Here is a 21,629-nt window from a genome sequence, read left to right as displayed (position 1 = left end):
TATTGTAAAAATACGTTGTTTTCCGTTTGCTGGGGAAAGTTTTTAATTGAATTGGATATTTGTAAAATCATTTCTATTTAATGGCATGACATGCTTGTACCCAACTGAAAAACCTTGTATCGCCGATTGTCATAAAACTGTTCCTGTCCCTAAACGCTCACCCACTGCTAAGTGGCCACCAATTCCACTTCCCTCGACAATTTTCCCGCAAGCTCAGTGTTTTATTCCCATGTTGTGCGCTTCATATGCATATTGGGTGAGATTTTCCGGCTAGATGTTGTGCGTGTGATAAGCGCCCTGATGTAATTGCGGGCAATTATCATTGCGCCGAGGTCCTTTGAGCAAATTGTGACGCTCATGTGGGATATGCTTTTCATTTCATGGAGCCAGTAGTTCATGCAAGTAGCTGCAAGTTCTGAAAACACATACTCGTATTGCTACCCCCTGGTGTGGGCAACATGCTTGCATTTTAATTGCCCGCGGCGTTAATCAATTATAATTTTATTCGTTACTTTATTAGATTCAACTGCGGCTACTGCACCTGAAACCAGGAGGCCCATTCCCAAGTGAGTCCTTTGTTTGCTGTGCATTTAGTCCTTTTTAATTGCATTTAATTGCTGCTTGTCAGCATTTTCTGCTCAATGTCTCACGATTTTCTTATTAATCAACTCATTAAGTAGCCTTGCACAGGCGATTAGTGCGGCCGATAAGCATTCATAATTGGCCCAAAAAGTTGTATTATTGATGACTGATTACCTCGCTGATTAGCTCCCCTGCTAATTGAACACCTCCTTCGAAAATAAAGAAATCCGAAAATAAGAACGTTACCTTGTATTTTATTTGTAAATGGGGAAAAAGTATATTCTTTAATTATGTTTAAAATGACAATGTTTCAATAAGATTAAATGATTATCCTGCATCATAAATTATCCCCATGCCACCAAGAAAAACACACATATGTTGAGCTAAAACTTGTCATATTTATTTTGTGCTAATATGCATTAGGAATAGACTTCTTCGTCAGCCGTTTTTCATTGAATTAATTAAAATTTTACAAATACACTTTGCACACGTTGAGTTTACCATCTAAGAAACTGCCTCAGAAATAAGTACTTACAACACGAAATTCACTAAACTTAGAACACACCTAAAAGACGATACGAGGGACTGGGAACTGTTTTCGATTGGAGGCGCACTTAGCTAGGAACCGACTGGGGCTAGACAATGGATACCATTCCCTTGTTCAGGTTGTCCAGGTGCTCCTTGGCCTTGATCCTCAGCGTGGCGATCGAGTTGCTCCGCATGTCCGTCGGCGGCGTGCTCGAACCCTTGCCAGTCGGAGTGGGCGGAGGTGGTGGGCTATCCCGGCCCACATCGAGCAGCTCTATGTTGGCGCTGGCCGCGCACTTGTCCAGGCTGCTGCCGGGATTGCTGCTGGTGCTGCCGGCATCCAGGTCGCTGCTCAGGTCGCGTCCATCGCCATTGGAATCGGCATTGCCAATGCTCAGGTTCTGCGGCGACATGCAGACATCCGGACCGCTGCACTCCAGCGAGGCGGAGGAGGAGGACGACTGCGAGGATGAGACGGCCACGGTGGTGGCTGTCGAACTGGGCGGCAGACTGCTGTGCAGCGGCGTGCCGAGGGGGGTCACTCCGTGGTGGGGCGAGCCCAAGGACGTCGCATGCGGCGACATGCGTGACAGGTGCGGCGAGAGGTGAGAAAGGGGTACCACATGGTGGCTGCCATGGGGGTGGGGCACTCCGTGGGGCGGCGGCGGTGGCGGTGGCTGCGGCTGACCATGTCCTCCGTGTCCCACGTGCGGGGGCGGCGGCCCATTGTGGGCGTGGTGGTGGCCCATGGCCGCCAGGCTGCTCATGGTCAGATTTCCTGGCGCCAGGCTCAGCGGCGGCGTCAGATAGCTTGGGTACACGGTTTGCGGATGCGAGAGAAAGCCTGCGGGTAGATAAAATCAGAAGGTCATTTAATAAAGTATAAAGTATGTAATTAAATATGAACTTGTTTTATCTTTGGGTTCTGTACATGTAAGCAATTAAGCAGAGCAGATTCCTACCTGGTAGTGCACTCAGCAGCGGCGGCGATAGCCAGGGATCCACGGGCAGTCCGGATGCACCGCATCCCAGGCGATGTGGCAGCTGGGTGAAGTGGGTCAGGCCCAGGCGAAGACTCTCCGATTTCTCCTGGCGACGCCACTTGGCGCGACGATTCTGGAACCACACCTGGAAAATAAAAGGTGGAATGGATTAGCTAATTGGGTTGCTGGCTGGAGCAATTAAATTAAACGCTTCACAAGAAACGCGCTAAGTTAGACGAGCGTTCAGCGTTAAGATATTTTCATTTCGTGGCAGAGAATACCTAGTAATTAGAAAACGGAAATGAAAAGCAGAAGCGAAAGAGCTCCGCAAAGAGAGCTGGAGCTCAAAAAAGAGAGAGCGAGTCTCACAAGACAAAAAGCAAAATGGCGGCCAACACAAAATTGTTAATGAAAGCACACACACATACACGCAGAGATGCCAGCAGAGATATATCCACTCATACACACCCACACAGCCATAAAAGCGACCAAACAAAATGGCTGAGCAGCACCCACAAACACACGCACACGCACACCTACACGCACACAAGCAAAGTAGCGAAGGAAATAAAATAAAATTCAATTACTTGCCTTGGCTCTAATTAGAATTATCGCAACAATGAGTGTGTATTAGTGTGGCTGTCTAATTAGTGGCAGAGACGAAAAGAGAAAGCATGAGCAGGTAAGAGTGCGTGTGTGTGAGAGAGATAGGGCGATAAAAGCCATCTAGGGAAAGTTTCCATTGCCCCCTGGCTGGTTATTACCACCCTCACCCCCCCTTTCGGCTCCTCCTGCGCCCATTTTCTGCTCCTGCCACGCTCAAAGTAATTAAATGCAATTTGCGCAAATTAATAAGAAATTATTTCTGATGAAAATTTCATTACCATGAAATAATGTTGTTGTTGTCGTAGTCGTTGCTGTTTTTGGTTGCTGCTCCTGCCACAAGGACATAAACAAGCATCTATAGGTGTATATGTTTGTATGCATGTGCTGCTTGTGCGCTCGGGTTTCAGTCGCTTTGCGGCTATTTAATTAAGGATAATGGCGCGTAAAATTATTTTCGTTGCCCCGAAAGTGATTTGCAAAACAAATTTGCCAGTCGGAAAATGCAATTTGAAATGGCTTAATTAAAAATACACTACGCAGCAAGAGGTGAATAATTTAAAACGAAATTAAAGCCAAGTTTGAATTTGATGTAGTTAAGTTAAAAAATGCAATCTAAGCAGGTGAATATCTTTGCAAAGTTAAATAAATCACTATAAGATATTGAAACAATATATAAGAATATATATTAAACCACTGTTTTATTTGAAACTATCGAAAACTCATTTCATGCTAATCAAAAGCCAATCAAATCCGTTCCAATTAGAGTTGTGCCTTGATTATCTTTGAATATCTGTCGGATATCAATTAGCAGTGCAGACAGGCAACAATAACAAAATGGCTAATGCCGTCGGCTCCGCTTTCCCTCCTCATCTAGCCCCACTTCACCCCACTCACTCCCCGCCTGTATTTCCATTCCCTACTCAAGCAAATTGAAATCCCATTTAGAAAGTCTAATTTCCTGTCTCTCAAATCTGTACGAGGAAAATAAATTAAAGTTAGCAGCTTTAGGCCACATTCAACTCCCCACACTCAAGCGAACACACACAAGCACACTCACTCGGGGAGGGAAAGAGAGGACTGGGGGCTGAAAGAAAGAGAGGGCCTCTTGCTGGCTGTTATAATTTGAGTTTGTGCTTCTTCATTTTAATTAAATCATCAAAATCAATTTTGTAATTTCCATTCATGGCGCGCCATAATGAAAATCCCCCATACAAGCCTCAAAACGAGGAAGCGAGATGGAGACAGGCAGGAGAAAGCTTTCTCCCTCGCAGTCAGCTGGCGGGTGGTGGCACGCCCACAAACATCATAATGACCTTTAGACATCACCACGCTCAGCCACCCGAAAGCTGGCAAAATTGTCTGCTTTCATCTTTGGCCGTTGATGCTGAACCACCACCCAACCACCCACAGCACCCTGCCCCCTGCCCAGCCCCCGCGCCCCCTCTTTGCCATGACATGGACCAAACTCAATTTTCCACCCCATAGACACAAATACAAACAGGCAGGCACACACACACACACTCGCAGGCATCCCCATTTTCAGCCATTTTCAATTTTGCTACATTTAGACGGTTGTGTCCTCAAAAGCACCCAACCACCACCCAGTCAACCCACCCATCCACCTATCGAGCAGGCCTGCAGCAATTTGGCATTCATGTGGAGCACGCGACTCACCACAAGAACGCCCCTGCCCACCTACCACCCCCTCCCCCCTGCCAACGCAGCCATCAGGCAACCACTTTTCAACTTTAATCTTTTTCATAAACTTCACATTGGCAGCAAACAATTTGCGACCACCCAAAACCCAAAGCACCACCGCCCCACTCCCACCCACCCCTTTTAACATCATCATCTTGCTCTTCCTCTGGCAATGTCATTCTATCATTTTCCTTGTCGTCTTCTTTAATTTTGTTCGCAGCAAAGTTTTGCCGTTTTATTGGAAAACTTGTGCCGCAAAGTGTCGTTCCACCCAAAAAGGGAAAAAAGAAAGAAACAAAAATGGGCAAAAGCCCCACACATAGATGTTGAAGTAACTCACACAGCATACCAGGCGTATACGCAATGTGCGCTCTCTCTCTCTCCCTCTCTCTCTCGCATTCTCCTTCTCGCTGTTGGCCAAATACAGCCCTCTCTTTCACTCGCTGTGTGGCAGAAATTGCTTTTCGAATGTTTCTGACAGTTTGCAAATTGGAAAATTGACTTTTAACACACAAGAGCTTCAGCAGCTTAATAAAACTGTTTGCAACTTGTAGAGAACGAGGGGGCTGGGCGGCGCAGGGGGTTGGGTGGCCAGGAGGGGGGTGGTTCAATTGTTGCAGTTCGACTTGATATTACACAGAAAGGACTTGTTGTTGGAATATTCATACTTCCGTTTTCGGTAGGCTGTGTCGTAGTGCGGCGAAGGATACTGAGATAAATTATCTGCGAAAACCATACTCTGGATTTGATGGAGAGTATATTGGGGGTTTTTAGATTGACCACACAGCTTATAGTTTATAAATAGCTAAAAACCAGATTAAATTTAACATGTTTCCTCAAATTTTGAATAGCTTTTTCTGTACACCAAGTAAATCTGTTAAAAAAGGAACAAGCTAAATCAATTTCTGATGATTTTCCCAGAAACAAGCTGGTTAAAGGTTCATTTGGGGAGAGCGAAACCTTTTATCTCTCCCCATGGGGGGCACTGGGTATCAGTTGGTGCGATCTACTTACAACTCAGTGCCAACGTATGGCATAAGCATATTATGCCGTCAACAGGACTATAATTATCCCAGTGCCGCCAGTTTGTCATGCAATTCAATCAAATTGATTGAAAACTCGATGCCATCGAATGCACTTTGTTTGAGCTCGTTCTCGTAGGCAAACTAATTGCATGGCAGCAAAATAATTTTGCCCCAGCTTGTTCTGCAATTAGAGAGGCGACCCCAGGGGCAATGGTTCGAAAGTCGTGGCATACGAGGCATTCGTGGCTGGACAACCCGTTGCGTTCAAGGATATTGATAGCGGCGCCTAAGGTAATAACCCCGAATGCGAATTGCATGGGAACTCTGGCCGCTCCTCGCGCAAGCTTTAATTCAATTAAAAAATCCTCGAATCCTGCCAGGGGGAGCCTAATTATAGGGCTGTCCCGGTTCCAGACAGCGACAGACACGAAGCATTCAGCCGACCGTCCGATTCAATTCTTTCAGCGGCCTGTCATAATTTTCAGCCCGAATTCGGAGGGACAATGCCGCAGCGTGGAGTCCTTGCCCTGCTAGTTTATGACATGTTTTTTATGCCATTGTTGGCTTTTAGTTCCGGCCCAGGACCCCTCGCAATCGAACTCCGTCTGCCCAAGAAGCCGAGGCTCGAGCATCCTGTTTCGTTTTCGCTTTGTGCGATGGCAGGACACATTAGAGCAGAAGACAAAAGCTTTGACGACGGCCACAATCCGCAAGATGTTTTAATTAGTTTGGGAGCCGACAAGCGTATTGGTTTACACTCGGTGCCGCCGTTTGAAAAAGCCGGGTTACGGAGAAATTTATGGGGCTTAATAAAAAGTTAAGTTGAAGATCTACTTCTGCAGACTGGAATATGAGCTATATATATTAAAAATCACCTATGAACGCACTCTAAGGGTGAGAAATCGCAACTATTCTTGTATTCTAGGCAGTGAAGCGAACCGTATTCCATACACTTTCAGCTTTTAACACTTTCCCCTCAACTTGGCTAATTGCAGTCTTACTTTTCCGTCGCGCGCCCTGTAATCGAAGGCCAAACACGCGACAAATCTTGATTTTTGTGACAGCCGCAGACTCGGCCGGCGACTCCGCCTCGAATTTCGCCATGAGAAAAGTCGAGGAAAGCGCCAATCCGACACCCACTCGATCAGGACTCGGGTTTCCCTGGCATTTCAATTGTTCCACTCCCAAACTGACTTTGCCCAGGGTGCAGGGGAATGGGAATGAGAGAAGGAAAAGGATCAGAAGCAGGAGCAGGAGCAGGGGAGGATTGTTTGCCGGGGCGTGTTTGCTCGGCGCCACGTGGCACCCTGTATTTAATTAGCTATTTATTTACTCGCTGACATGCCGAGCGGCATTCCGAGCGTAAGAAACGGCCGCACGCACAGTTAATAAGCAGTTAAATCGGCTACAAAGGACGACAAATACCAGGCAGGCTCCTTTCGGGGTGGCTTAGTCCAAGTCTTTGCCACTTCCCAGGCACAGGACGCAGGACACGGGCGCAGGGACACAAATTTCTGTTGACGCACTTTTAATTCGCAACATTCGCGGGCCCCGAGGGAAAGTCCGCCCATCAGTTTCAGACTGGTTCTAAGCAGTTGCCACGCTCAATTTGAATAATTTTTGGGGCACAAACATACTCGTAGATTAAGGTGCACTGCAAAAAGGAATTCTTTTCAAAATACACAACTTGAGTGAAACGAATTCAATACTTAAGTGCCACTTAAAGTTTAAAAATCAATTGTTTTCTGTAACTGCTATTGCTATAAGAAATCTGTTACTAAGTATCTAACTAAAGATCAGAAATCCGTATTAGAAAACCGAAATAAGCCAAGATTTTTGCTCAGTGGAGGGCGCTTTAGTTTTCGGGCGCTGTCGTATCAAAAGTTTGTCCCCTGATAACTTAATTATAATTTGCGTGCTCTCGAAAATAATAATATCGTTATTATAGTTATTCCACCTGCCAGCCGAAGCGAAATTTGTTTAGGTGATTAATTAGCACGTAATCAACGTGAACGAGCCGCCGAGGCCAGAGCTCGGAAAATTGTTTAAGTGTTTTGTGATTTATGCAGTCGGCGGGAGGAATTCGTTTGGGAAACGCATAAAACCAATTAGCAGGCAGCGGGAATTAATTAAAAGCGGAAAAGCGACTCGAAAACGGAATTCGGAGTGCAAAGGAGTTGCTTTTGCTTGATTCTTGTGTTTTTCCCCCCCTATAAACATGATGTCTGAAATTATAATAAGCCGCTTGGGCCTCACATAATTAGCGTACATACATGTGGGGGCTCAACGCAGCGTTATTGTCAAAATAAGCATTTATATAAAGCTGATTAAGTCAATTTTACGTATCGCATGCATGCCAGTACACCAGTTCCCCTTCCCCACCTCACTTCTACCTTTATTTTCTGGCCTGGGCATTATTTTGATTGACTGTGGATCGAAATTGAAATTGTATTGTTGCCCGCTAATTTGACAACTTAAGCCCAATGCTCATTTAAACTGACAGCCGAGAGGCATCCAAATGTTTTGGATGCGAAGTTGGTGTAGGGGATACAGGGTTCATCAATCCCCGAACCAGATTACACAATCCGAAATCAAAGTCATAATTGAATCGCGCTCGAAACTGTGAACCGGATTGAGTGCATCCTTGACATCTGACAGAGGACAGAGGACGGGGCTGTAATGCAATAAAAACTTAATACTCGAAAGCACCCGCACTTTGGATTTTATCCTTTATCCTGTTGCCTTTTGACTCCGAGAGGCAAAAAAATGTATACAACACTCGCTGAAGCGAACAGATGTGCAACTCATTACAAAGCATTTAGGCGTACAAATTGAATAATATTCATAATGTTCCCATCGCCGAGGGGTGTGATGGCCTCTCCAAACAAACCACCCACCCATCCACTCACTTCCCCTTTCCACTTTCCACTTTTCCACTTGACACTCGAGCAGTTTAGGGTCGTATTAACAGCTGCTCGGCTGGCTGTTTTCTCAGAGATGCAAGGATATTTGGGCAAAAGCAATTTACCATTAAAAAAAAGCACCGACAAAATGCGAAATAATTTCATTGTAATTGTAATTGTCTTCGCTTGATTACATTGGTTTATATATTTTATTCCGCTCTAAGCCAAACAAATGGAGTGACAACCTTGAGGGCGAGGCAATACTCGATGTCAAGTGAGTTGTGTGTTCGGGGGTTGCAACCACCTCGATGGAGGGTGAAACCGGGGGTCATGTGTATGAATTATAATTTCATTCCGTTTGATTTATGCATTTATATTAAAATGTGTTGACAGGCCACGGTGAATTTGAGACAGCCGGGTCCAAAACTAAAACAAATCCCCCGCACGTGGCGGAACTCCAACTACACGTTCGATTCGCTTTGTATTAGCCATCAGGTGGGTGGTGCGCAGAAAAGCGCAATCATAGCCCAAGTCCTGGAAAGGCAAACAGCGCGCACAAGGACACGTTTCGTGGCTTAAGCGCTGGCAAGGATGCGCCTGGGAGGCGGACGCGGCGTAGGCTGCCTTTAAACTCTGCCTCGGGCTCTCAAACTGGAGACAACAACACCCTTTGGCCAGGCAAGGACATCAGAACAGCAGAAAATCGGGACATCAGAGCCGGGCCGAGCCCGACCAGGACCTTAAGGACACACATTGGAGTGGCGAGAAGAGGAGAGGTGGAGCGGCGCAGAGCAAACTCAATAAGTCGCATAAAAGAATGAAATTGGATGCCATCGCAAACAAACACAAACGATGCCGACATTGTGCTCCTTGCCAGATCCTTCGGCATCTCCGGCCGCAGACTGCCTCCAACATCGGAAATTCCTTTGAGCCGCGCGGCAACTGCGTCGTCATCTTCCCCATCCGCCTCCCCGTGCTCCACATTTATCTGAAGCTCCTGCTATCTGCGCTTCGGCTTTCAAGTTTAATTAATTGCGACACGGATTCTGCGTGGGCGTTTCTCGATCGCAGAAGGCTTTCTTCTCCTTGCCCGAAAAAAGGAGCTTCTAATGAGGGTTAATTGAAAGCGGCAAACTTCTGTAGAGAGTTGCCCCTCGCCACGCCATCTCTTCTTCTGCGGCTTACTTCTATCTATCTTCAATTAGAATTGAGTCGCAATTAACCCCGATTCTGTGTCACATTAGAGATGAGATCGTGAGTTGCTTTTATAAGGATAATAGATGGACTGAATTTACATAATCAAAGTACGAAGTCAGTTGTATTCGCTTTTCAAGCATATTGTATACCCTGAACCCGACTGTTTGTTGCCCAAATTGGCCGTCTCATGTCAAGTGCCTGAAAGTTTCGTTCAAGTACGGCGCTTTGTTTTACTGTTGACAGTTGATCAAAATACATTTTAATAAACGGCAGATGTGTAAGGCTGAGCAAAGACCCTGCCTAAATATATTATAAGCCCGAGTTTCGAACGGTACAGCCACCCTCTATCCTCGACTGCCCTTTGTGACCTGACATTTATTTACCCTTGCGGTGGTTTTGTTTCCCTAGCTCTCGTTCACCCCTTCTCCGTTCGCTTTTTATTATTGTTTTGCCAAGGTGGCATAATGTGTTAATTGCTCTGCCCACACCCACCCTACTATCCTTCTCCACCCGCTTCTATTCCACAGCTGCGGCTTGAGTTCTATGCATATTTCATCGCCATTTAATTATATCATCGGGAGTGCTTCAAAAAAAAAAAAAAAAAGAGAAAATTAACTGCTCTGGCCACACTGACCGAACGGACAGCAATCAGGACAAGTGCCTAATAAATGGTTTTAAAAGTGCCGGCCCATCGAGACTTCGGAGGTCCTGCAGGGACCTCCGCATGACAATAAGTTAAATAAGTTTGAAAAGCTTTTTCTCCTCGCATTTCCAACACGCAGTGGGACCAGCCTACTTAAGCATTCAATGGCTTTATTCATTCCAACGATTTGATGACCCGCACAGGACATTCAAGTTGCCGAATGATGGCGATGAACGAGCTTGTTTGGCAGTCAGTCGGACGGGCAAGCGATCGTTTTCATTATTAGATTTGTATAGGATTTCATGGCGCTGGAGGCACGGAACGGGTCTAAACAAATGAAGCTAATATGCATTATTATTATGGCATGTGCAAACGAAAACGAAAGCGTTGTGGGTGGGTAGTTGTCGATAAAACGGTCATGCAAGCGAACGAATGCCAAAGTTGAAGTAAATATTCAATAAAAAATAATCGAAGCAGAAACCAGAACGGAGCGCACAGCGAAATGAGCATAAAAATGTGGCAATGTCGAGGGGGCAAATCCAAATCCCTTCGAAGGCGGTGGCAAAGACGCAGGCCAAGTGGAATGCAATAAAAATCTATTTTATTTGTTAGTGAAATGACATTTTTATTTGTTTGCTGTTTATGCACATCCACATACTCGCACACACACACACATGCAAACCGGATAGATAGACACGGATATAAAGAGCGCTTGGGGCTGTCTGTGTCACGTCACACATGTCGTATGAGCAATATATGCAGATAAATAAACTATTACACAGGATTATTATTTACCTTTGGCGCAGGATATTTTGACAGGTTTACGATATTTAATCATTTGACTATGCAAAATAATTGACACAAACTTTTGCCTCCGACCTATCTATATTTGTTTATTTTTCTGCTAATAAACGCAATAAAGGTGCTCGTTGCACATGAAAATACCCATGTTTATCATACTAACTAAGTAAAGACATGCATTGGAAATACTTTCCCAAATTTTCTCGTATGGGAAAGCTACTTCTTTCTCCGTACATCCAATCCCATCTGTATTCGATTCTCTGCGCTCGGGCATGGCAAATTAAGTTTTAATTAAACTCTTTTGGCCCACGGTTTAATGCGGCGTATGATTGAGTCGACTGGCGGCTTTAACCCTTGACTGGGCGCCAGACAACCCTCGCGAAGGACGAAAAAAGCCGCACTCAGTCCTGTCAGTGAGTAATCCAAACAAAAGTAATTGTCATCTCCCAGGACATATGTTGCTGCTCTCAGGGTTTTTGTGAGTGTTCGTCCTTTTTGGGGGAAGTGGCGATACATTTCCACGGCAAGTGTTAATGATCGTCTAGCTCTGCTGTTTTTTTTTTTTCTTGGCCGTTAATCTGCCGTTTAATTTGCCGGCTTAACGCGTTTTGTTTTGGTTACCATCAGCGATAATCCCCGAGCTTAGGCCACTCAAACCCTTGTTTAAATGGCTGCGGCTGCCGTCTTTAGCCTGGTTTAGTTTTCTTTCGACTGTGGACCGCAAAATGACACAATTTCAATTGAACTTGCATAGTTCGGCAACTCGTCTGTCAACGTATATTGCCATTTAAACAACAATCAAACAAGCCACAGAGAAATTCATTCCATTGCCATACACAAAATGCAAAATCCAATCAAACTTTTTAAACAAACATTTAACAAATCTATTACAATGCAATGACAGCAAGCGAACCAAAAAGAAACCGACGAAAAGTGGGCGACCAATGCAAAACCCTGAAATGAACTCATCTAAACGAGAAATTCTATTTGGTGGATGGCTGACTGGGTTTGCAAAGAAACAACTCAGTCAACTTTGGTTACATTTCCTTTCCCTTCCTTCTTTTTTTGGCCAGCCTATAACGAGTGTGTGTGTGTGCCAGCAAACTTAATCAAAACAAATTTCCACCTTCAACGAGTTGCACACCAAGCAATTTCCCAGGCCCAGTCAAAGAGCAAAAACAAAAAAACCTCGAAAAAAAGTAGGAAAAAATTGGTAGCAAAGGAGTAAAAACGATAACTAGAACTTCATGCAAACTAACCGCAAATACGATTACAAACACACAGGATCGGGATGGATGGATGGGGTGGCCCAATGCAGCCCACTAAATCGAAAAAGCGAGTCAAAGGGTTGGAGGACGACTATACTATTCTATGGCCATTGCTCGTTTCGGTTCCTGCTGGCATAATTTGAATTCGTGTCAATTTGACAAAGTGACACATGAGGGCCAGAAGGCTCAGAAGACTGAGGAGGAGAAATTTTTATGCGATTTCGCTTCATTACCTTTGTATTTCGTTTGTGCGGTGGCTATATAGCCGGGGCTATAGATACACCCATAAATACATACGGCATTTTCGGTATTTGTTTATTTATTTATGTCCTGTGTTGTGTTGGAGACGCCGACGACAGTGTCGCCAACTCTGGCTGTGGGCACGATAATGTTTAGTCAATAAAAATGATTTGTCGGCTGAGGAAACGAAACGAAATCGTGAAATTTGATATGTCCTTTGCATATACCGGGGTGGGGTGTTTCCTTCACCTCTCACTCCCCGCCTCACACCCACTTTTGCGGTTGGAAAACTATGCCAACTAGTCCACTCTAGAGAGCTTGCAGCAGCCTCAGGCTCGAGCTGAAGTCAGTTTTCCTCCATCGGAGACTACACAGAAAGATATAGGAAGCTACTTGATAAACAAAATATATGACATAAGTTCGACAAGAATTTGTTTAAGCTAAATTTGGATAGGGAATATGATCTAGACTGTTTGCTTGATTAACTATGCATAAATGTGGATTGAAATATCTATCCAAAATGTTTTATACGTGCAACACCCACTGCCACCCATCGATAGTTGTTGCTGCTTAAGCGTTTTTTTATGCTACACCGCTGTGAATGGAATTTACGAGGCGCCCTGCCCGTTCACGTCACAATTTGCCACCCGAAACGAATGGCTGCCAGACATGGCATCCCGCCATATCGCCACATTGCCACATAGCCACATTGCTACATTGCCACACTGGCGGCTGGTGGCCCAAAGTCGCAGTCGCATAAAGGAGCATAAAAGCGCATAGTCGCATAAAATGCATAATTCTGTCCGATGAAGAAAAGGAAACCCATTGAATGGGCCACCGACCAAGTTGAGAACTCTTTCGGCGCTGTCATTTTCCTATTGAGACATAAATTGTTTCATGCACTCGGAGTTATGCGCAAAGTTTGACAATTATTATTGCTCTTGAGGGGAATCAAACCGCAAAAAAAAAACATCAATGAATGCCTAGAAGAGTTATGGTTAAGTAAACCAGTTTAATTCGAATATGTAAATGTGATTGACGACATTCAACTAATTTGAGTTCATCGTAAATAAGAAGCGCAATAGTGACTATACAAAATCCTTTTTCTTTTGGAATTTAAGGAATAAGGATCGTTACGAGTCAGTTAAATAATGCAAATATGCAGTTCTCCTCTCATTAAGGATCTCCGGCCATAAATCCCTGCCAACTATTCCAAATGTATGCACACCTAGCACCTTGCATTCACTAGAATTTTAGATTTAAGGGGTTGATAAAGAGCGGGTACAACTTAATTTCGTTAAAATAAATAGCAAACGGAAATTGTTTAATTTCCGGAGCCTGGCTGGCGGTTACTCCAGCTGCAGACACGTTGATTTCCCAATTAGCCGAGGCTCGGGTGTAAATCACTTCCAGACACAAGAGATACGGGAGATACTGGAGATACAAGGGGGAATTGGAAGAGGTGACTCACCTGGACGCGGACCTCGGGCAGGTTCACCTTCATGGCCAGCTCCTCGCGGGAATAGACATCGGGGTAGTGGGACTTTTCGAAGGCCCGCTCCAGCTCATGGAGCTGGTAGGTGGTGAAGGTGGTCCGATTGCGACGGTGTTTCTTCTTGGCGCAGTTATCATCTTGGCCTGCCAATACAAAAATTTGCAGAAAATTCGATAGAAGTTCATTGAACATTGTTTGCTATCAATAAAACACCTTGATCGGTGACCAAACTAGTAAATAATCAGCATGATGCTTTCTTTTATCGAAAGGACATTAAAGGATAGACTTTGTACCCACCCTCGTCGTCGCTGCCGGAGGTGATCTTCTCGCCCTGCTCGCTGCTGTTGGTCTGGTTGAGATCCTCGCTGGAGGCGCAGCTGCCGTTAACCAAGCTGTCGCTATCCGCGTTCAAACGCTCGCCATGATCGCCGGAGTTGCTGTTGCCATTGGGATTCCCATTGCCACTGTTGCGAAAGTCGTGCTGAAAGCCCTGCTGCTGTTGCAGTTGGTGTTGCTGCTGCTGTTGCTGGTGGTGATGCGATTGCTGCTGATGGTGCACCTCCTCCATGCTGCGCGGCCGAATGCCGTAATTACCGCCTGGCAACTGACCGTTGGCTAATTTTGGCTCATTATCATCACAGAAGACGCCGGCGGACTTGCGCTTGGGGGCCAGCGGACCACGTGGCGCCGGAGTGGGCGGCGAGGTCACATCGAGCTGCAACTTTGCCGCATCATCGTCGTCCTCCTCCAAATCGCTGGCCGAGGACATTGAACGCTCGTCGTAGTTGATCTGCGACGGGGCGACAGGCGCCGTCTGGGATTCCATAAAGTAGGCACCCGGCGGTGGAGGAGGACCCGCTCCAGTGGGCGATGACTTGGCGTATTTGCCGTGCTGATTCTGCTGATTCTGCTGCTCCTGCGCCTGAGCCGCCAAGGCGGCCAAATGCTGCTGATGACTGCCAAAGGAACTGGGCGGCAGCGGAGCGGGCGGTGCATTGGCCCCATTGGCTCCGGTCTGCAATTGATTGGCCTCGACCATCTGGTGCATCGAATTGAGGTAATTGCCCGCCGCCTCCTCTTGGTGCCCATACCCATGACCGGCCTGGCCAAAGCCAAATGCATTGTGATAGCCGAAGGGCGCATGCCCATGATGCGTGGGATGACCATGTCCGGCATGTGTCGCATGTCCCGCCTGGCCGCCCATCTGCTGTCCATGGTGCAGGGGCGTGGCATTCGGCACCTGGGGCTGCTGACCCCCCGGCGGAGTTGGTGGACCGTAGGGCAGGGCTCCTCCGTTCTTCGCGTGCTGCTGCAGCATGCTGGCCATGTGATTGTCCATGCTGCGCAACTGCGTCAGGGTCATGCCGCAGCGCAGATCAGTGGCGTCCTCGTCACCCAGGGAGGGATCAACGGAGCCTAAAACGAGAGCAAAGGTTACAGTTGTTTTAAGGGCATCCTGGAATAGTAACCATATTTTATGTGCAATTAATTGAGCGTGATCAATGGCTAATACAAGGCAATGGGGTTGGAGCTTCCTATACCATTCCTTTTCCCATTCGCCCACGCATTCAGGCACCTGATTAGATTTTAATTAGTATGCTCAATGGGGCGGGAAGGTAAGTCATAAAGCTGTTTGCTAACTCGCTGGCTAAAAGCCTTGAACAACCCGGCTAATAACAACGTGTTAGTTAATTTGCCCGCTGAACAAGGGGTGGCGCGAAGTGGAAGCCTTCGACCTGCGGCGGGTCAAAACCTGTTGGCCGACCGCCCACCCACTAATAAACGGCTTTCAATTAGACGCCAGGTATTTACAATGTGAGGCAATAAAAATTCCCAGAAAGCCGAGGAGGAGTTCCAGGTGAGGCGGCATTGGTCCCTAATGGGCGTTCCAACCAGCGCTTGTTCATATCACGTGACATGCAAGGAAGTCATTAGTTTTCGAAGCGCCGGGACCAGGCTTTCTATTATTTGGGGTTTAGGTTTCAGTTCTTTGGCTGGGATTTTGTGTAACCGAATTCAATTTCTATGGTTAAATTGGCTTTCGGGGCGGGCCAATTGGAAACAAAACCAATTACGCAGTCAGACTGGGAAGTTGCTGCTCCAGAGTACGAGTATCTGTAATTATTTGATAGTCTTTTGGATAATTGCTTTTCGATGTTAGTCCACTGCCAGGCAGCCCATTTCGTTTAGTCGATTGCCTAATGTAATTATGCGCCACATCGTTTCGATTCGCCACAGTTCGATTAATTGGGTCAGTATTTTGGCTAATTAACTTTAAACAGCAGCCAAACGTAGATTGTAAATGCCCCGAATTAACCTCTGCGAGCGTTTTCACCAATCAATCGAAATTTACACGCCCAGCATGCATTTTATTTTGAGCCACTGTGGTGCTAATGAAATTAACGACGAAAATCGCTTTTGAAAGCCTCTCTGCAAATGAAGTAGCACAAAAGATTTGAATGGGGCAGCCACATGAGGCGATGGACAGTAGCCGCACCACCCGATCCCTCCATCCACCATCCACATCAATCCACACAAAAAATAACGATAAAAAATCCACCGCCGAGTTGCCACACGGAGTGCGTGAGTTAATTGCGTGAGCAGCGAAATAAAAAGGTTAAAACAAAAGTTGTTCTGGGGTCTTTCCTAAGCAATTTCCCAAAGTGTGAATGATGTGATGGATATGCTCGTATATCATGGGGAATTTGCTAAAAGGTGGCATAAATCAAGGAGTAATATGACAGAAATCAATTCTGTTAGAGAAACATGATTTGTGTCCTGCGAATATCTATATAATAGCACACCTCAACCCCTGAATAGTAATATATAATAATCTGCCCATATATCTCAAAACTCATTCACAATTCTAATGGTGAATGAACCAGCTTCTTAGCCCATTCACTCAATTTCGATGGATTGATCGACACATCAATTAGGAAATGATTTTGAGTTGGCGTCTGTAAATTTGTCGGTCGTTAGCGCAATGAAATTTGATTATGACTTCTAACTCAGAATTGTAATGCTAGGTAGTTGTCGAGAAAGTTGCGTTTAGTGAGATGCTATTCCACGATTAGAATGTACACTCTTCTCATCATTTTGCTCTAATTTGGCTTGTGTTTCCGACGAATCCATCCAAATTGACGCTAATCGCGTCACTACTTCTCTGGCCCCCTTCCCAGTGTCTAATCCTAATGATGATTTGACAGATTCCCATTGTTGGTCCAATACTTGGCCATTAGTCGGCCTAATTGATATGTTATTAGCCGCAGCGCGTTTTCTAAAAGTCATGGCCAGAACAGGTAGGGGCCGAAAGGAAATGCACATTTCGGCTGGTTTCTTGTTCGCCGGAAGATCTTTGCAGCCAGATGAGATGCGAGATATCGGACTCATATCAAAAAGCGAAACAAGACATAAACAAAACTGTCAATCACAAGTGCTTGTTGGTAGTGGAAGTGCGGTATGCGCCAGGGGGGCTTCGATAAAAAGTGGTAGAAGCCACAAAAGCGGCTAATAAGACGACGCCGACGCAGACACGCATTAAAATCATTAAGACGCCTTAATGCTCAATTTAATGCCGCGTCAACTGCTTAACAGATCTCGTGTAGATGGATCGTGAAGGGGATCACTTCGATTGCCTCAGAGCTCGAGCTCGTTCGTCGTCCGTCTCTTTCTAATCACATATGCCCCACTCTTTCGCTCATTCTCTTAGCCTATCTAGATCTTAACGCTGCTGCTTAGTCAGTTTGTTCGCTTCTTGGCCAAATGCACTTGTGCCTCCTGCGCTTTTAATGATTGTTTACATCTCAATTTTACATTTCGCTCTCTCTCTATCTCTCTCTCTCTCTCCAGCTCTGTCTGCCACACTGTAGCTGTCTCTTTCTGGTTTCTGGGACGCCACCGTTGCCGCCAGCTGTCAGATTAAATGCTTTTTGACGGCTTGTGTCTGGCCGCCAGTTTAATTATGGCTTAAATGCGAAACGCTTGAGCTCGCCATGTAGCTGAGCCCCTTTCCAAACTGCCACCCCCGCGATTTGTCCACCCACAGTTAATTAGCCTGTTTCTAATTAATTTGCGGCCATTTAACCTGTGCTCTTGTTGTTGTCGCTCGGCGCCATTTTGATTTGCACTCGTTGTTGTTGTCAATTTGTTCATCACCTTGTTGTTTTTGGCTGCCCATTTGCTGTAGACCCTTTACCATCGATGGTAGTTGTCTGTTTTGAGCGTTTATGAAACCACTTAATTCTATTAATTGCAAAGATACCTTCTGCTAATTGTTTTGGCTTTCTGTTGGCCAGTTGAAAGCTGATAAGTGAGCAATCGAATAAATACTAATTGCTTGAATCAATTGAAGAATGGGAAAATACATGTATTGTGATATCAAAAACTCTATCCTCTTAGAAACTGTGCTTCAAAAGCACAAAAGTAGCAAAAGCTACTCCCTAATTTCTCACCTAGTCGCTGGGATGATCCAAGGACTCAAGGCGGTGGTGTTATAGCCATAACCATAATCGCGGCAATATCAGTGCCCACCCTTTTTTCGCAACTTGCTGCCAATTTGGTGGCACGGGCGTTGGGCGGTGGGCGTGGTCGAGACGCGAGAGCGACAATCGCTTGCCGGCAATCAGAACAGAAGCAGAAATGAATTATAAATGACGTGCAGAAGACTATTTTTGGCACCCACCTGGATGTGGGGAGTCGTCGCCAGCTGGCACCGCAAATCCCCACTATAATCCAGTTAAAAAGCCTTCAAAAGTGCTCACTCCGCGCGCCACTAATATAAGTTTAAATTGGCCAAAAGCGATGGGGCTTCTAATCCCATCTAAATATGACTTCCGTTTTGGCGTGCGTTTTTCTTTTTTTTTTAGGTTCTCGTTTCGTTTTCTTCGCCAGCGATTACCGCTGACTGATTGCTTATCAGCTGTCGTGCATCTCGAGGCGTTGCCAAAGTGCAAGTCCCAACGCCACCACCCACCCAATCCACCCGAAACCACAGAAAAAACCACCCAATGGCACCACCCCCCTGCCAAGGCTAATACAATTTTGCGATTGTGTTTGTTGATTCCACCGGCTGCGAGCGGGTAATTGAAATCGATTTGCCATTTTCCCTGACAGGGCCCACTGATCACGGCTAATGGCCAAATAATGTCGCGTTATGACTTACCATCGCTGACCGTTTCCGGATTCCTGCCACTGCCATTCGCCGCGCCATTGCGATTCTTCAGGCCCAGAATGGCATCGATTGTGTGGCGGGGCGTTAGCGTCTGTCCACCAGATCCGTACTTCCTGGCATTATCCTTAACCAAGTCGTTGCTATCTGCGGGATACAAAGAGGGGGAAAGAGAGAACGGGGAAAAAAAAGAGAGCCGAGTTAAAAGCCTGTTTGCCAACAGTTTGCCAAAGTCAATTAGGCGCACGACAGTGGTGCTGCGCGACCCTATGCAAATTTGTCAGCAATTTCGAAAGTATTAAAATTTAGTCCAGTCCGCATACACACAACTTTATTTGCGATTTTAACGAGCTAAAAGCTGTAATTGCAACCGCGAGCCACCCCAACCCCCCACCTCACAACCCCCCTCGCGAGCCCATCGTCCGCATAAAATGGCCAGTTGTCACGACGGCATGCTGGAAAGTAGGCAACATGTTGCCTGATGGCTTTATGCATTTTTAACGAAATTAAAACAAACTGTGCCAAGTGGCGAGTGAAAGCGGTGCAAAGTGCGCCGGGATTTAAGGCGACTTAATTGCCTCGTCTTGCAATTAGCTTATAATTTTCTCTCAAATTTTCCGCTGTGCATGTTAATGCACTAAAAAACATTGCTGTGAACACGCACACACTCAGCCATTCAGCCATTTGGCGATCAGTCCGGAATTTCCGTGTCCGCCAGCAATTTGTGTTAATTAAATCTGTAATCAAACAATTGGAAGGCTTTTCCGGCTAAGGCCACACGTGAAAAAATTAACAACAGAATTTTAACTAACGAAGCTTAATATGTTTGCTAAGTGTTCAAGTTTTCGACCATAAATCGCCGTGATTCGAGTTCAATTATTATAAGCATATTTATATATTACATATATTTCTGATTTTCCTATTTTCCCTTATTATCATTATATCGAAATTAATTCATTCTAAATTCTAAAATTTTGAATAGAACTGAAAGCCAAACTTGTTTTTATTCCAAATAGATTTTCCCATTTTCTAAAAGGAGACCCTCGAAATTTGCCGTCGGAAGTTCAGCTCACCTTCCGTTGAGATCACAGTGTTGTTGTTGGCCAGGTGGGCGGCATAGTGCTCGTGGAACTGCTCCAGGTTCTTGAACTTCTCCACGATCATCTGCAGATTCTTGGCGTCCCTCACGTTGCCGAGCAGGTGACGCAGTTGCTCCAGCTGCTTGGGCGGCAGCTTGTGGTTCCCGCCGCCCTGCTGCACCAGCTGCTCGAAGATGTGCTGGAATGTGGCGGCGGTATTGTTGGCCGCCGCGGTGGAGGACGAGTTGGCCACTCCACCTGGACCGGACATGGCGGCGGATATCGCTACCGGTTTTCCGGCTGGCGATCCGGGCTGGCCAGGAGCCACTTCGAGGGCAGGTGGCGTCGAGGCTTTGATATCCATTCGATTGCGAGGGGCAAGAGTACTTAAATCGGCAATGATATGATTGATCACAGTTGAGGCACCACCACACACTCTCTACACAGTCACACAAATTGTATTTCAATCACTGTCAGAATTTTCTGGCTAAATGTCAAGCATCTTTCAGTCACAAGCGGTAAAAGTTTAGCTCCGACAATACCAACTATGCACTACCAACTACCGAAACCGTTGCGCACCGGGCCAAGGCAGAGTTGGCAATAAACTCGAAGGCAGCGACTGTGGCCCGCTGACGACTCGAGTTTCCAAATCGAATTGGAAACCGGTTGAGCTCACCGCACCTATATATACACACTGCTCTGTGTGAGTGTGTGAACCAAGGGGGCGGAGTCAGCTCGGGAGAGCACTGCGAGAGCGCGAGAGAGTGCGCAGGACTCGCGGGGTGGCTGTCCGTTGCGCTCCGGCACATCACGGCACAGGACATGGACTTCCGAAACCGAATCCAGGCGATCCGGAATCCAGAGTACAACAATGGGTATTTGGAATGCCCCGACTCCTGCCAAGCGGCTTGTTTGTCGGCAACGTAATAAAATAAACTAACTGCACTTACTGCCCTACCCCCAGATGTCCTCGAAGGGAAATGCTGAACGGAGTCCTTGCGCTTTTGCGCCCCAAAAAAATATGACTTTGGTGCCACAGATTTTTCGGCCACAATTGCATCGGAAAACCATTTTGGGCTTAGGCCACAAAGTGTGTGGCTCTCTATCCCTCTCTCTCTCTCTCTCTCTATCTCTCTCTCTGTGCATCGGCATTTCCTTCTCGCTCTACGCGTTTTCCCAAGGAGCGTGAAACCTAAAACGGATACATAAGTGGATTTTGTTAATATCCTGCTATTGTTACAAATTTGCAAGCTGATTGCGGCAAGCGTCATTTGTCAAGGAAGTGAACTTAAAAGCAGTTGAGGTTTAGGAATGTGTTGGGCACACAATTATCCTTATTATGCTATTGCGAGTTAAGTAATGAGTTGGCATTTTACTTGAGTGCTTTGATTTATAAATACTACTGTAACCTGAA

The 21,629-nt window shown here is 46.0% G+C and overlaps 1 protein-coding gene across 1 annotated transcript; it reads right to left on the bottom strand.

Moving 5' to 3' along the window:
* Positions 1-960: 960 nt before the first annotated feature.
* On the bottom strand, positions 961-21,190 carry LOC6735455 (retinal homeobox protein Rx). The gene is made up of 6 exons (XM_002082359.4): positions 20,210-21,190; positions 19,131-19,283; positions 14,267-15,385; positions 13,946-14,112; positions 2,073-2,238; positions 961-1,954 (listed from the first exon to the last, which is right to left on the bottom strand). Exons 1-6 carry the CDS (start codon positions 20,577-20,579, stop codon positions 1,218-1,220), a joined length of 2,712 nt encoding a protein of 903 aa, XP_002082395.2. The 5' UTR covers positions 20,580-21,190; the 3' UTR covers positions 961-1,217.
* Positions 21,191-21,629: the final 439 nt, after the last annotated feature.

Source organism: Drosophila simulans, chromosome 2R (assembly GCF_016746395.2).
Source record: "Drosophila simulans strain w501 chromosome 2R, Prin_Dsim_3.1, whole genome shotgun sequence".
NCBI classification, from domain to species: domain Eukaryota; kingdom Metazoa; phylum Arthropoda; class Insecta; order Diptera; family Drosophilidae; genus Drosophila; species Drosophila simulans.
This window is presented reverse-complemented; position numbering and strand designations above follow the sequence as displayed.